Genomic DNA, 12,988 nt, shown 5'->3' on the forward strand with positions numbered 1-12,988 from the left:
CTGCCTGGAGCTTCCCCGCTGACGTGAGCCGGTTCTCTCGAGGTGTCTGAGGAGGGCGTGTGCAGGGTGGGAGCTGAGTGACGCTGTCTTTCAGGATACACCCAGCTCTGCGACTGGTGGAGTGTTGGCGTGATTCTCTTCGAGATGCTGGTGGGGCAGCCGCCCTTCCTGGCGCCGACTCCCACGGAGACCCAGCTGAAGGTAACGGGGCAAGTGGTTTTCTGATGAACCCAGGAGGCTTAGGCCAACATTTGACCTTTTATTCCGAATAGTGTAGGGACGTCAGTTGTATGTCATGGGATGTTTTCGAGTATTTTTGTTATTACCTATTAATTTTTTATCTGGGTAAGTAGAGGCACAGGGTCAGAGTTGAGTTGTGATGTGCGCGTGAACCTGAACCATGGTCGCCTTCCGATGTGGTGCTTCCAGGTGAGAACTAGGAGTGGGCGAAGCACCGAGGCCGCAGGTCTGGGCCCAGCGGCAGGTGCCCCGTGCAGCAACCAACACGGCTTTGTGACTGTGCCCGAGGAAATCGGTTTGATACTTGGATGTTCTGTCATTACCGTTGGCCAATTATAAGCTATGTGTCAGGCTAGTTATGCACATTTCTGATATTCAAGTAATTAAAAAATTACTCGGTCAAGTAATAACTCAGTACTAAAGAATTAGTTTTAGAATGATAGCCATTTACTCTCTGAAATGAATGATTTGATTACTTAAGAAAGACTGAATAGAGAACCTGATGAAACCTTTGGAACTTCTCAGAACAGTGCCCTTACACATGTTCACTGACAGTTCTAGGATGTATTCACATACCCCAGAGTCCACGGTAGACCCGAAATTAATAACCTCTTAATTAGAAAAACCCTAAAGGCTTGGTTTTTTTTACAGTAACAGTGAAATTGGAATTTGGCATTATCTATATCCTAATTGAATTGCTGAACTAGTTACTAATTTGTCTGCATGATAAATAACCCAATTTATAAAATTGTGATGAAATTTACCATTTTAACTACTTTTAATTGTACAATTCAGTGGCGTTAAGTACATTCACAATATTGTGCAACAGTCACCGCTACCTATTTCGAGACATTTTCACCATCCCAAGCAGGAGCTTAACCACTAAATGATAACTCCATTCCTCCCTCCCCTCTGTCCCTGTAACGGCTCTTGTATCAATACTTTCTGTCTCTATGAAGTTGCCTATTCTACGGACCTCATATAAGTGGAATCATACAGTATTTATCCTTCTGTGTCTGGCTTATTTCACTCAGCATAGTGTCTTCAAGGTTCATCCATGTTGGAGCCTGTGTCAGAATTTCCTTTCTTTTTAAGGCTGAATGATATCACATTGTATGTAATATTGAGTAATACTCCATTGTGTGTAAATAACATTCCATTTTTTTAATCCATCATCTGGCAACGGATGTTTGGGTTGTTTCCGCCTTTCGGCTCTTGTGAGTAGTGCTGTTGTGAACATAAGTATGTGTACAAGTATCTGTTTGGTCCCTGCTTTCAGTTCCTTTGGGTATATACCCAGGAGTGGAATTGCTGGGTCGTACGGTCATTCTACGTTGAAACTTTCTGAGGAACCTCCATACTGTTTCCATAGCGGCTGCACCATTTTACATTCCCACCAACAGTATACAAAGGCTCCTATTTCTCCACATCCTTGCCAACACTTAATTTCCTTTCGTTTTTTTTAAAATAGTAGTTATTCTAGGGGGTGTGAGGTGGTATCTCATTGTGATTTTAATTTGCATTTCCCTAAGGTTCAGTGATGTTGAGCCTCTTTTCATATGTTTCGTGGTCGTTTGTAGATCTTCTTTGGAATAATGTCTATTCAAGTCCTTTGCCCTTTTGTAATTCGGTTCTTTGGGTTTTTGTTGTTGAGTTGTAGTTCTTTATATAGTCTGCATATTAATTCCTTATCAGCTATATGTTTTGCAAATACATTCTCCCATTCCATGGTTTGTCTTTTCACTCTGTCAGTAGTGTCCTTTGGTGCACAAAAGTTTTAAATTTTGATTAAGTCTGTTTTATATATATTTTTTTGTTTTATTGCCCGTGCTTTTGGTATCATATCCAAGAAATCATTGCCAAATCCAACATCATGAACGTTTTCCTGTATGTTTTCTTCTATGAGTTGTATAGCTTTGGCTCTACTAAAACAACAACTCAGTTTCAAACCAGCCCTCGCACCCCCTGTCCCCGTGCCACTCCTGGTTATATTGGCCTTGCTTTATCCTGACTCCAGGTGTAAACAAGAAGTCCCTTAGGCTTCCTCCTCACAGCAGACAGGCCTCTGTGAGCGTGCCGATGGCTGATGTGTGTGGTTGAGCACCACCAGCTGGGGGTGGCTTCCTCACCCTGTGCCTCAGGCTGTGGGCTCCTCCTGAAACCACACTGACCGTTTGTAGCTGCTCAGATCCTACGTCTGTTCTGTTCTCCCATCGTGAAATTATCAAGATCTTTTTAAATTACCAAAGAGTTATTTTTATTGAAGTATAGTTGATTTACAATATTGTGTTAGTTTCAGGTGTACAGCAAAGTGATTCAGATATATATTATTTTCAGATTCTTTTCCATTATAGGTTCTTACCAGATATTGAATATAATTCCCTGTGCTATCCAGTCAGTCCTTGTTATCTATTTATATATATTGAATAGTAGTGTGTATCTGTTAATCCCAAACTCCTAATTTGTCCCTCCTTCCCTCCCTCTCCCCTTTGGTAACCATAACTTTGTTTTCTATGTGTGTGAGTCTGTTTCTGTTTTGTAAATAAGTTCATTTGTGTTATATTTTAGATTCCACATATAAGCGATATCATATGGTATTTGTCTTTCTCTGTCTGACTTCACTTAGTATGATAATCTCTAGGTTCATCTATGTTGCTGCAAATGATATTATTTCATTCTTTTTTCATGGCTGAGTAGGATTCCATTGTATATATGTACCACATCTTTATCTATTCATCTGTTGATGGACATTTTGCTTCCATGTCTTGGCTATTGTAAATAGTGCTGCTATGAACATAGGGGTGCATGTATCTTTTTGAATTATAGTTTTGTCTGGATATATGCCCAGCAGTAGGATTGCTGGATCATATAGTAGCTCTATTTTTAGTTTTTTGAGGAAACTTCATACTGTTCTCCATAGTGGCTGCACCAGTTTACATTCCCACCAACAGTGTAGGAGGGTTCCCTTTTCTCCACACCCTCTTCAGCATTTATCATTTGTAGACTCTTTGATGATGGCCATTCTGACCGTTGTGAGGTGGTGTACTGCATTGTGGTTTTGATTTGCATTTCCCTGATGATTAGCCACGTTGAGAAATGATCACGTTCTTTAACACCCTGTCCCAGGCCGGCCCTCGTCGGCCTCGAGGTTGAGGAGGAAGGAACACCGGGTGTACTGTCCCCGCAGGTGATTAACTGGGAGAGCACGCTGCACATCCCCGCGCAGGTGGAGCTGAGCCCCGAGGCCCGGGACCTCATCGCCAAGCTCTGCTGCTCGGCTGAGCACCGGCTGGGCCGCAACGGGGCCGACGACCTGAAGGCCCACCCGTTCCTGGGCGCCATCGACTTCTCCAGCGACATCCGGAGGCAGCCGGCCCCCTACGTGCCCACGATCAGCCACCCCATGGACACGTCCAACTTCGACCCAGTGGACGAGGAGGGCCCCTGGCAGGACGGCAGCGAGGACAGCTCCAAGGCCTGGGATGCGCTGGGCCCCCCGGGCAGCCGGCACCCCGAGCACGCCTTCTACGAGTTCACCTTCCGGAGGTTCTTCGACGACAACGGCTACCCGTTCCGGTGCCCCAAGCCTGCGGTGGCCGAGACCGGGACTGAGGCCGAGCAGCCAGCTGCGGGGGGCCCGGCCCCGGGGGCGCAGGCCGGGGGCTGCCAGCCCGTGTACGTGTAGACCCTGGGGGACCGGGAGGTCAGCCCCTCGGGTCAGTCGGCCGATTGCCCCTCGAAAGTCTGGTCTGCACCCAGAACCAAAGCAGAAAAGCTTCTGAAAGAGGACTCGCCTCTGACGTCTTCTCCACATTCTGGTTGATGGCGGGGGCGGGTGTCAACATGGCCTGGAATTGGCTTTAGAGGACCTTCACTGCATTAAAACAATATTTTTTAAAATTAGTACAGTTTAGAAAGAGCACTTATTTTGTTTATAGCCATTTTTCTTACTAAATTATAGGGATTAATTTTGACAAATCATGCTGCTGTTATTTTCTACGTTTGTATTTTATCCACAGCACTTATTCACATTTAGGGAAAGACGTAAAGATTGAAGAACATGTGATAAGAAATCTCTGTGCAATAATGTAAAAAAAAAAAAAAAAAGATAACACTGTTCTGATGTTACTGATACCATTTTATTCACACAGTGGTTTTTGTTTTATATTTTTCCCACATTTCAAAATTGTGATATATGTTAAAAGCTGCTTTTGTTTTGTTCTGTTTGCTTTTTGCATATTATAGTATAATAGGAAGTGTGAGCAGGTGATCACGCGGGTGTGACTTCAGACACCAAGTGTGGAGAGATCGCTGCATGAACAGGGTTTTTCTATTAAAGCGTGACCGTGTCTTGCCATTCACAGCGGGTTCTGTGAATACGTTTTGAGTGAGTAATTCTGGGCAGTGTGCTGATGCCGTGTCGTCCTGTGGTGACTTCCTCGCTGTGACTGCACCCCTCCTCTCTCGTTGAGGAAATGCACGTGTGCCTGAGAGCTGATGTGACTGTATGTGTCATGGGTGTGATTGGATTCTTTGGGGGGCAAAGACGTTTGTCCTACACTACACTTGTATACATCAAAAGGGATTCTCTTAGCTCTGCCAAAAAAATGTAAGTTAGTCGTGGACCTCTGTCTGCTTCGCGAGTCAGGGTGCTGTCCTGGTGGTACAGCCGCCACGGGTAGCCGGAGCCCCACCCGGCAGACGCCCCGCGGAAGGGCAGTGATCTTGGGGTTCTCTCACTGTGTTTCTAGTGTGCTTTGAAGGATCCATCTTAACTTGGTTTTAGAAGCACATTTTTCTGATCTTTGTGAAACAGCAAAGTGATGTTGAAAAAGAAAAGATATTTAAGCCATACATATTTTCTTAGGAGTGTAAATGTATATATAACTACATAGATAAACACGAAATATTCCTATTTCAAATTAGTATGATTCCTATTTAAAGTGATTTATATTTGAATAAAAAGTTAAATTCTTTTTTTGCTTTTTAAAAACCTGATGCATCATATTTTTCATTATATTATTCCACGTATTTTTCCTTGAGGTTTTTAGCATAATGTATCCATTAGTTAGTGTATCTCTAGGCAGCACACTTATGTGTCTATCGATGGCTAAACTGAAGAAGATGATTCCTGTGTACTGGTTTACATGTGTGTGAGTGGCAGGTTCTGGGTCTGCTGTGCTGTGTCGTGACTGTCAGTGTTTCTCTAGTTTTGCAGTAACGCCGTGTTGTTATTTACGCTCTGACAGACGTCATGTGGTAGGTTCTTTCTCAGGAACTCAATTTAACTATTATTTATTGATATATCATTGCCTTTGAAAAGCTTCTACTGGCACAATTTATTATTAAAGTTCTGAATCCAAATCCATTGGTGTCAAGCTTCATTGGAATTTGTAAGTTCTCGCTTATATCATGTGTTGGGACCCCCCCCACCCCCCCCCCGCCCCGGCTTTCCTGTGATTCACGCGCAGGCAGGGCTGCCATCGGGAGGGGGAGGGGAGGAGGAGCCCCCCAGAGGAGATCGGGTTTCAGGTCAGCACGCGGTCCAAGCAGGTGTGCGGTTCTGTGACCAGTTCTCTTCGCGAAGGTGGTGACAAGTATATGGCATTAGATTGTCGAGCGGGTTAAGTGGGGTGTCAGGTAAATCGCGAGTGGGAGCTGATTCCCCTGCTCGGGACAGTTACACTGAGAGGACAAGGCTAACGCCTCACCTTTGCTTTAAGATGGTTGATGGTATTAAGAAATGCAGAAAGTATCGTTTGTTTTACTCTGATTTGGTCTTTTGAATGGTGCAGTCACGTGGTCCCCACTGGGCAGTCGCGACTCCACCAGGTCGCCTCCGACCCTGTCCTAGCGGGGAGGGGCCCCCCTTACTGCCGGCCCCCGCTTTCCTCTTAGGCTGCCACGTCGGGGAGGCATCGTCAGCCGACGGGCGTGGAGGTCCCAGCGTCCTGCCCTAGCAGGAGTCCTGGCACGTCACCCCAGCAGGACGCTGGGGGCTCTGCTGGCACGGCCGGGGGCAGGGTTTTCTGGTCTGACTGGCTGTACTGGAGCAGTTACTGCTCGTCTGCCCGTCTCTTCTGGGTCGGGGGTCGGGCTGTCGCTGGGACCCGGCTTGCTGGCACTTGCAGGTTGCTGGCCTCAGCTCCAAGCCTGGAACCGAAAAGAAACCCCGGAGCGCTTAGCGCTGCGTCGTTCCTCAGGCCCCGAGGCCCAGCTCCTCTGCCGCCGCCCCCCCCCCCCCCCCACCTCTCAGGGTCTTCTGTTCTGTCTGCCGTGTCCAGGAGTCTTAGTCGTACTTGGTGGGAGGCATAGGAAAAATCTGCTCCATCTTCCTGGAGGTGGAAGTGGGTTTCGGTTTCAATTTCAGTTTTGAGTAATGAAGGCTCACAATTCACCTCCTCAGTCACGCCAGCCACGGCTCGCAAGCTTGTCGCCGTGCGTGCTCAGCGGTCCACGCTGGATAGCGCGGGTCTGCGCAGAGCCCTCCGGCTGTGCGTTAGTCCTTGCGCTGACATCTGGCAGGATCCGGGGACCACTGGAGCAGTTGGCCGTCATCTCTTTCCATGTGTCATTCCCTCTTGGGTAGTGGAGAGACCACCCTTCCTCGGCAGCGGGTCAGCTGACCTGACCACCCGCAGCGTCCAGCCCTCTGCTCTGCAGCATCGCGCCCTCTTCCCTTCCTGCTTGCCGCCGCTCTGGACGCGCGGACCCTCCTAAAGTCACCAGCTTCCTGCCTTTTTTAAGCCGGTGACTGGTGTCTCCAACAGGATCAGAGTAGCTTGTGGCTCCAGGACCCGGGTGCAGACGTGAAGCCCGCCTCCCCGCCCCTGCAGCGGGAGCTCGGAGTCTTAACCACTGGACCGCCTGGGAAGTCCCAAAATTATATTGTTTTTAGAAAAAGAGTCTCTGTCCATGTCTCGCCATTTCCTGCTTCCCAAACACAGCCTCTCCCATGTCTTCTATGTCATTTTGTTCTGGCATTTTCACTAATAGGCTCTTAATGATATTTCTTGATTTACTTATTTTAAATATTTTCTATCAGTGACATATATGGTAATTCTCTTATAGGCCTTCCTCAACCTCCGTTTCCTAGTGTAAGTTCTCTCACAACTTTTAGTTAAATCAGTTATCAACGTAAATATTATTAAGACTATGCTGGGGAATTCCCTGGCAGTCCAGTGGTTAGGACTTTCACGGCCGTGGCCCCGGGTTCAATCCCTGGTTGGGGAACTGAGATCCCATAAACCTCGAAGTGTGGCCAAAAACAAAAAACAAAAAACAAAAACAAGAACAAAAGACTGCTAGGTTGTCTTTGAGCCAAATAGTGTATTCTGATTATGTTTCCTTCTTATACAAAAAAATTTTCCTCTTGGACTTAGTAATTACCTTGTTTTTTCATTTACTTTGTTTTCTTTGAAAGTACAGGTGTTTTGTCCATCCTTCCTTCCTTCCCTTCTTTCTCCCCTCCCTCTCTCCCTCCCTCCCCAGTTGCTGCAATGGATCTGTCAAATCCCAGACTGTTTTCCAGGAGCACAAGTGCTTTGTCCACCTCATCCTGCAGTCTGGACCAGCTGCCCTTCAAGCCTGACAAACAGCTGTCATCTTGGGAATTCTCTTTGTCACTTTCCCGTGTTGGATCCCATTTTGCCAAATGCCATGTCTTCCTTTTCCTCAGTTTACACCTGGAAAAAAGTTGGGGTTCTTGCTTGTCCACAAATGTCCCTTTTCTACTTTATTGAAAATATAAATCTAAAATTCTAGGATGAAATTCACGCAGCATTTTGAAGGCATTAGTCCTCTGTTTCCCAGGTTCACAGTCTTGTTGAGTACCCTTTCTCTCTAGAAGCTTCTAGAATCATCTCTGTCTGCCCTGTGGTCTACACTTCATGGCGATGTTCCTCCATTGGTTTCGTTTATTGTCCTGAACACTGAGGCTTCAGCCTAGAGATGTGTGCCCTTTGGCTCTGGTGAATTTTCTTGCATTATTTTTTTAAAATATTTATTTATTTATTTATTTTGGCTACACTGGGTCTTAGCTGCGGCATGCAGGCATCTTAGTTGCCACATGCATGGAGGATCTAGTTCCCTGACCAGGGATTGAACCTGGGCCCCTTGTATTGGGAGTGCCGAGTCTTACCCACTGGACCACCAGGGAAGTCCCTTCTTGCATTATTTTGAACTTTATTCCCTCCAAAGATTCTCCAACTCCTCAGCTGATTCTCTGATTTCTTATATTTATTTCCTGTCATCCATGTCTTTTTTATTCCACTTTCTGGAAGATTTCATTGACTTCATCTTACAGATTTCATATTAAATTTGGGGGGGGGGAAGGTATTATCTTTTTAACTCCCAAGAGCTCATTCTTGTTCTCCAATCAGTCTGTCCCTGTTTTATGCCTTCAGTATTTGTGTTTGTTACCCCTCTTATCATTTCAAGGGTTTTTTAATTCTGCTTCCAAATTGTCTATATTTCCTCTGGGCTCCTTTGTGTTATGTTTTTGCTGCTTGTTCTTTGTTTTGCTCTTTCTCCAAATTCATGTTGGAGGCTTTCCTTAAATGACTCTGACCATCTTTTTTTTTAAAATAACTTTAATGAGATATAATTCACATAAGTACAAAAAATTCACCCACTTAAGGTATATCATTCAACAGTTTTTAGTATATTCACAGACTTGCAGAAACATCACCACAATCAACTTGAGAACATTTTTATCACTCAAGAGAGGCCTGGTTCCCTTCGGCCTTAATTCCCATTGTTCATGACCATCACAAGTGCACTCCTCAGACAACCACCAATCTACCCCCGTCTCTACGGATTTGCCTCTTCTGGACATTTTTTTTTTTTTTTAATTTTATTTATTTATTTATTTTTGTCTGTGCTGGGTCTTCGGTTCGTGCGAGGGCTTTCTCTAGTTGCGGCAAGTGGGGGCCACTCTTCATCGCGGTGCGGGGACCGCTCTTCATCGCGGTGCGCGGGCCTTTCACTATCGCGGCCCCTCCCGTTGCGGGGCACAGGCTCCAGACGCGCAGGCTCAGCAGCTGCGGCTCACGGGCCCAGCTGCTCCGTGGCATGTGGGATCTTCCCAGACCAGGGCTCGAACCCGTGTCTCCTGCATTAGCAGGCAGATTCTCAACCACTGCGCCACCAGGGAAGCCCTGGACATTTAATATAGATGAAATCATACAGTAAGTGGCCTTTGGTGACTAGATTCTTTCACTTAGCATCATACTTTAAAGGTTCACCCATGTGGTAGCACTGTGAGTATGTCATTCCTTTTTATTGTCAAATAGTATTGCGTTGTGTAGATTTATCCCATTTTATTTCTCCTATTGATCCAACAGTTAGTGAACATTAGAGTTAGGTCTGCCTTTCGGCTATTGTGCATAGTACTGCTCTGAGCATTCATATGCAAGTGTTTGTGTGGACATACTTTATTTCTCTTGGGTGTAAGCCCAGTGGTGGCTTTACTGGGTCAAATGGCAATGCTATGAACCTTCTGAGGTGGTGCCAGACTGTTTCCAGAACAAGTGCACCAACTTACATTCCCTCCAGCAACGTGTGACGGCCCTAATCTTTCCACATCCTCACCAATTTCATTTTTTCTTTTTGGTGTTCTTTGATGCCCCCCAATTTTTTATTTTGCTGAAGTCCAGTTTATCTATTTTTTTCTCTCGTTGTTTTTGCTTTGGGTGTCCTATCGGAGAAGACTTTGCCTAACCCAAGGCCATGAAAATTTACTCCTGTATTTTCTCCCAAGACGTTTATAGTTTAACCCTTCATTTAGGTCTGTGATCCATTTTTAGTTTATTTTTGTGCAGTGAGATGAGGGGTGTGATTTCACTAGTGTGCGCGTGAGTACCAGGCTGTCCCAGAACCATTTGTTGAAAAGACTAACCATTCTTTCCCCGTTGCATTGACTTGGCACTCTTGCCAAAAATCAACTGACCCTAAAGTTTTAAGGTCTGTCTCTGGACTGCCCATGATGTGTACTTGACCTAGCATCAGTCCTTACCGTCCATTCTCGTGTAAGAGCTCCGCACTGACCACTGACTGGAAGCCCCCCCGGGGGTCAGGGAGTGTGCTTTGGTGGCTGTGAGCCTGAGGTCTTTCTGTGTTTGCAGGGAGGGCGTGCCTGCTGGTGCCTGCTGGTGGTCGCACACCCAGGCATGGGCCTTCCCTGCGCACTCCTCCCCCTCCCCCGAGAGCCCTGCCCCGCTGCTTCCACTTGGCCACGTGCTCCGTCTCCGGGAAGGATCTTCCATGGTGGGAAAGCCTCCTTGCAGCTTGACGGCTACCTGAAAATGGTCCCCGGTTCCTCGGCATCTGGCCCTGCCGGTGTGTTTGTGACTCTTAGATGAACCACGGTGGGCCCTCTTCGCTCAGTGCCTTGTTCCGTGCTTTCTGTTTGCACTGAGGGCGCTGACTGCTTCCCCGGGGCCAGCGGGGACCCGCTTCTCCTGGTGCTCCTCACCCCACCCTCTGTCTCAGCGTGTTGTACGGGCCCAGCTGGCTACGGATCAGGCCTCTGGAGGTATCTGCATCCTCTCGCTTCCCGGACACCATTGACACGACAGGAGAGAGGTTTTGTAAATTAATAAAGCTTATTTTTCAGAGCAGAATGGAGCGGAAGTACAGAGAGTTCGTATCCACCGTCCCCAAACACACAGCTTCCCCCCACTGTCAGCCTCCCCCCCAAGGTGGTGCCTTTGTTACAGTCAGAGAACCCACACTGACAGGCCATCATCTCCCAGAGTCCACGGTTTGCATTAGGGGGTCACTCTCGGTGTCGTACTTGCTATGGTTTGGACAAATGTACATGATGTGTATCCACCTTATAGTCTCACACGGAGTAGGCTGCCCTAAGGGCCCTCTGTGCTCCACCTATCCACCCCTCCCTCCCTGTAACTCCTGGAAACCACTGATGTTTTCTTACTGTCTCCATAGTTTTGGCTTTTCCACAATTATGGAATCACACAGTCTGTAGCCTTCTCAAATTGGCTTCTTTCACTTAGTCATATGCACTTAAGGTTCCTCCAGGTCTTTCCATGGCTGACAGCTCATTCCTTTTTAGCACTGAATTATATTCCATTTTCTGGATGGACCATAGTTTATTCATTCACCCACTGAAGGACATGTTATTTGCTACCCAGTTTTGGCAATTATGACTAAAATTTTATAAACATCCAAGTGCAGATTTTTGTGTGGACATACTTTTTGACTCACTGGGGTAAGTACTAAGGAGTGCAGTTGCTAGATTGTATGGTGGGAGTGTGTTTAGTTTTGTAAGAAACTGCCAAACTATCTTCCACAGTGGCTGTTCCATTCTGCACTCCCACCAGCGATGAATGAGAGTTCCTGTTGCTCCACATCCTTGTCAGCTTTTGGTGTTGTCAGGGTTTGGGATTTTGGCCATTCTAATAGGTGTGTAGTGTGGGTTGTTTTAATTTGCTTGCGTTCCCCTGATGATACGTGATGCTGAATGTGTTTCTGTGTGCTTTCTTGCTATCTGTACCCCTTCTTTGGTGAGGTTTCTGTTGAGATCTTTTGCCTCTTTTTTGACCAGGTTGTTTGTTTTCTTACTGCTGAATTTTGAGAGTTCTTTGTATATTCTGAATAACAGTACTTTATCAGATGTGTCTTTTGCAAATATTTTCTCCCAGTTTGTGGTTTATCATCTCATTCTCTTGACAGTGTCTTTCACAGAGAAGTTTTTAATTTTAATGAAGCTCAGATAATCAGTTCTTCCTTTCATGGATTGTGCCTTTGGTGTTGTATCTAAAATGTCATCGTGGGTACTTCCCTGTCGGTCCACAGGTTAAGGCTGTGCTTCCAATGCAGGGGGCGTGGGTTTGACCCCTGGTCGGGGAACTAAGATCCCACATGCCGTGTGGCTCAGCCAAAAAAAAAAAAAAAAGGTCATTGTCATACCCGAGATCATCTAGGTTTTCTCCTATCTTATACTCCAGGAGCTTTATAGTTTTCTGTTTTACATTGAGGACCATGATTTTTGGTGAGAGTAATTTTTGTGAAGGGTGTAAGGTATGTGTGTCTAGATTCACTTTTTTGCATGAGGATGTCCAGGTGTTTAGGGACCATTTGTTGAAAAGACAATCTTTGCCTTTTCTCCTTTGTCAAAGATCAGTTGACTATATTTATGTTTGTTTATTTGAATGTTGATCCAGCCTTTCTTACCTGGGATAAATCACACTTGGTTGTGGTGTATAATTCTTTTTATACATTATTGGATTTGATTTGCTAATATTTGTTGAGGATTTTGCATCTATGTTCATGAGAGATATTGGTCTGTACTTTTCTTGTAACATCTTTGTCTGGTTTGGGTATTAGGGTAATGCTGGCCTCACAGAATAAGTTATATTCCCTTGGCTTCTATCTTCTGGAAGAGATTATAGAGAATTGGTATGATTTCTTCTTTTTTTTTTTGATTTCTTCTTTAGTGTTTGGTAGAATTCACCAGTGAACCCATGTGGGCCTGGTGCTTTCTGTTTTGGAAGGTTATTCATTATTGATTTAATTTCCTTTGTACATACAGGCCTATTCAGATTATCTGTTTCTTCTTTTTCTTCTTCTTGTTTGTTTGTTTATTTTTTAAATCTGTTTCTTCTTGTGTGAGTTTTGGCAGCTATTGTGTTTCAAAGAACTGGTCCATTTTATCTAGGTCGTCAGATTTATCCTTTTAATGCTCATGTGCTGGTGATAATTCCCTCCTGCTTTTCTGATATTAGCA

General features: G+C 45.5%; 1 protein-coding gene across 3 annotated transcripts in view; it reads left to right on the forward strand.

Annotated features, from left to right (window-relative positions):
- LATS2 (large tumor suppressor kinase 2) overlaps positions 1-12,988 on the forward strand; it is a 70,131-nt gene that overhangs the window by 38,391 nt on the left and 18,752 nt on the right. For 2 of the 3 annotated variants that reach the window (XM_057532661.1, XM_057532662.1), the window contains exons 7-8: positions 95-201; positions 3,428-5,604. In XM_057532661.1, coding sequence (XP_057388644.1) covers positions 95-201; positions 3,428-3,925 — 605 coding nt within the window. In that variant the 3' untranslated portion in view covers positions 3,926-5,604. Of the gene's footprint in view, positions 1-94; positions 202-3,427; positions 5,605-12,988 lie in introns of those variants that run through there. The other variant, XM_057532663.1, reaches the window with a different exon arrangement.

The sequence above is a fragment of the Balaenoptera acutorostrata genome, chromosome 18 (genome assembly GCF_949987535.1).
Source record: "Balaenoptera acutorostrata chromosome 18, mBalAcu1.1, whole genome shotgun sequence".
In the NCBI taxonomy this organism is placed as follows: domain Eukaryota; kingdom Metazoa; phylum Chordata; class Mammalia; order Artiodactyla; family Balaenopteridae; genus Balaenoptera; species Balaenoptera acutorostrata.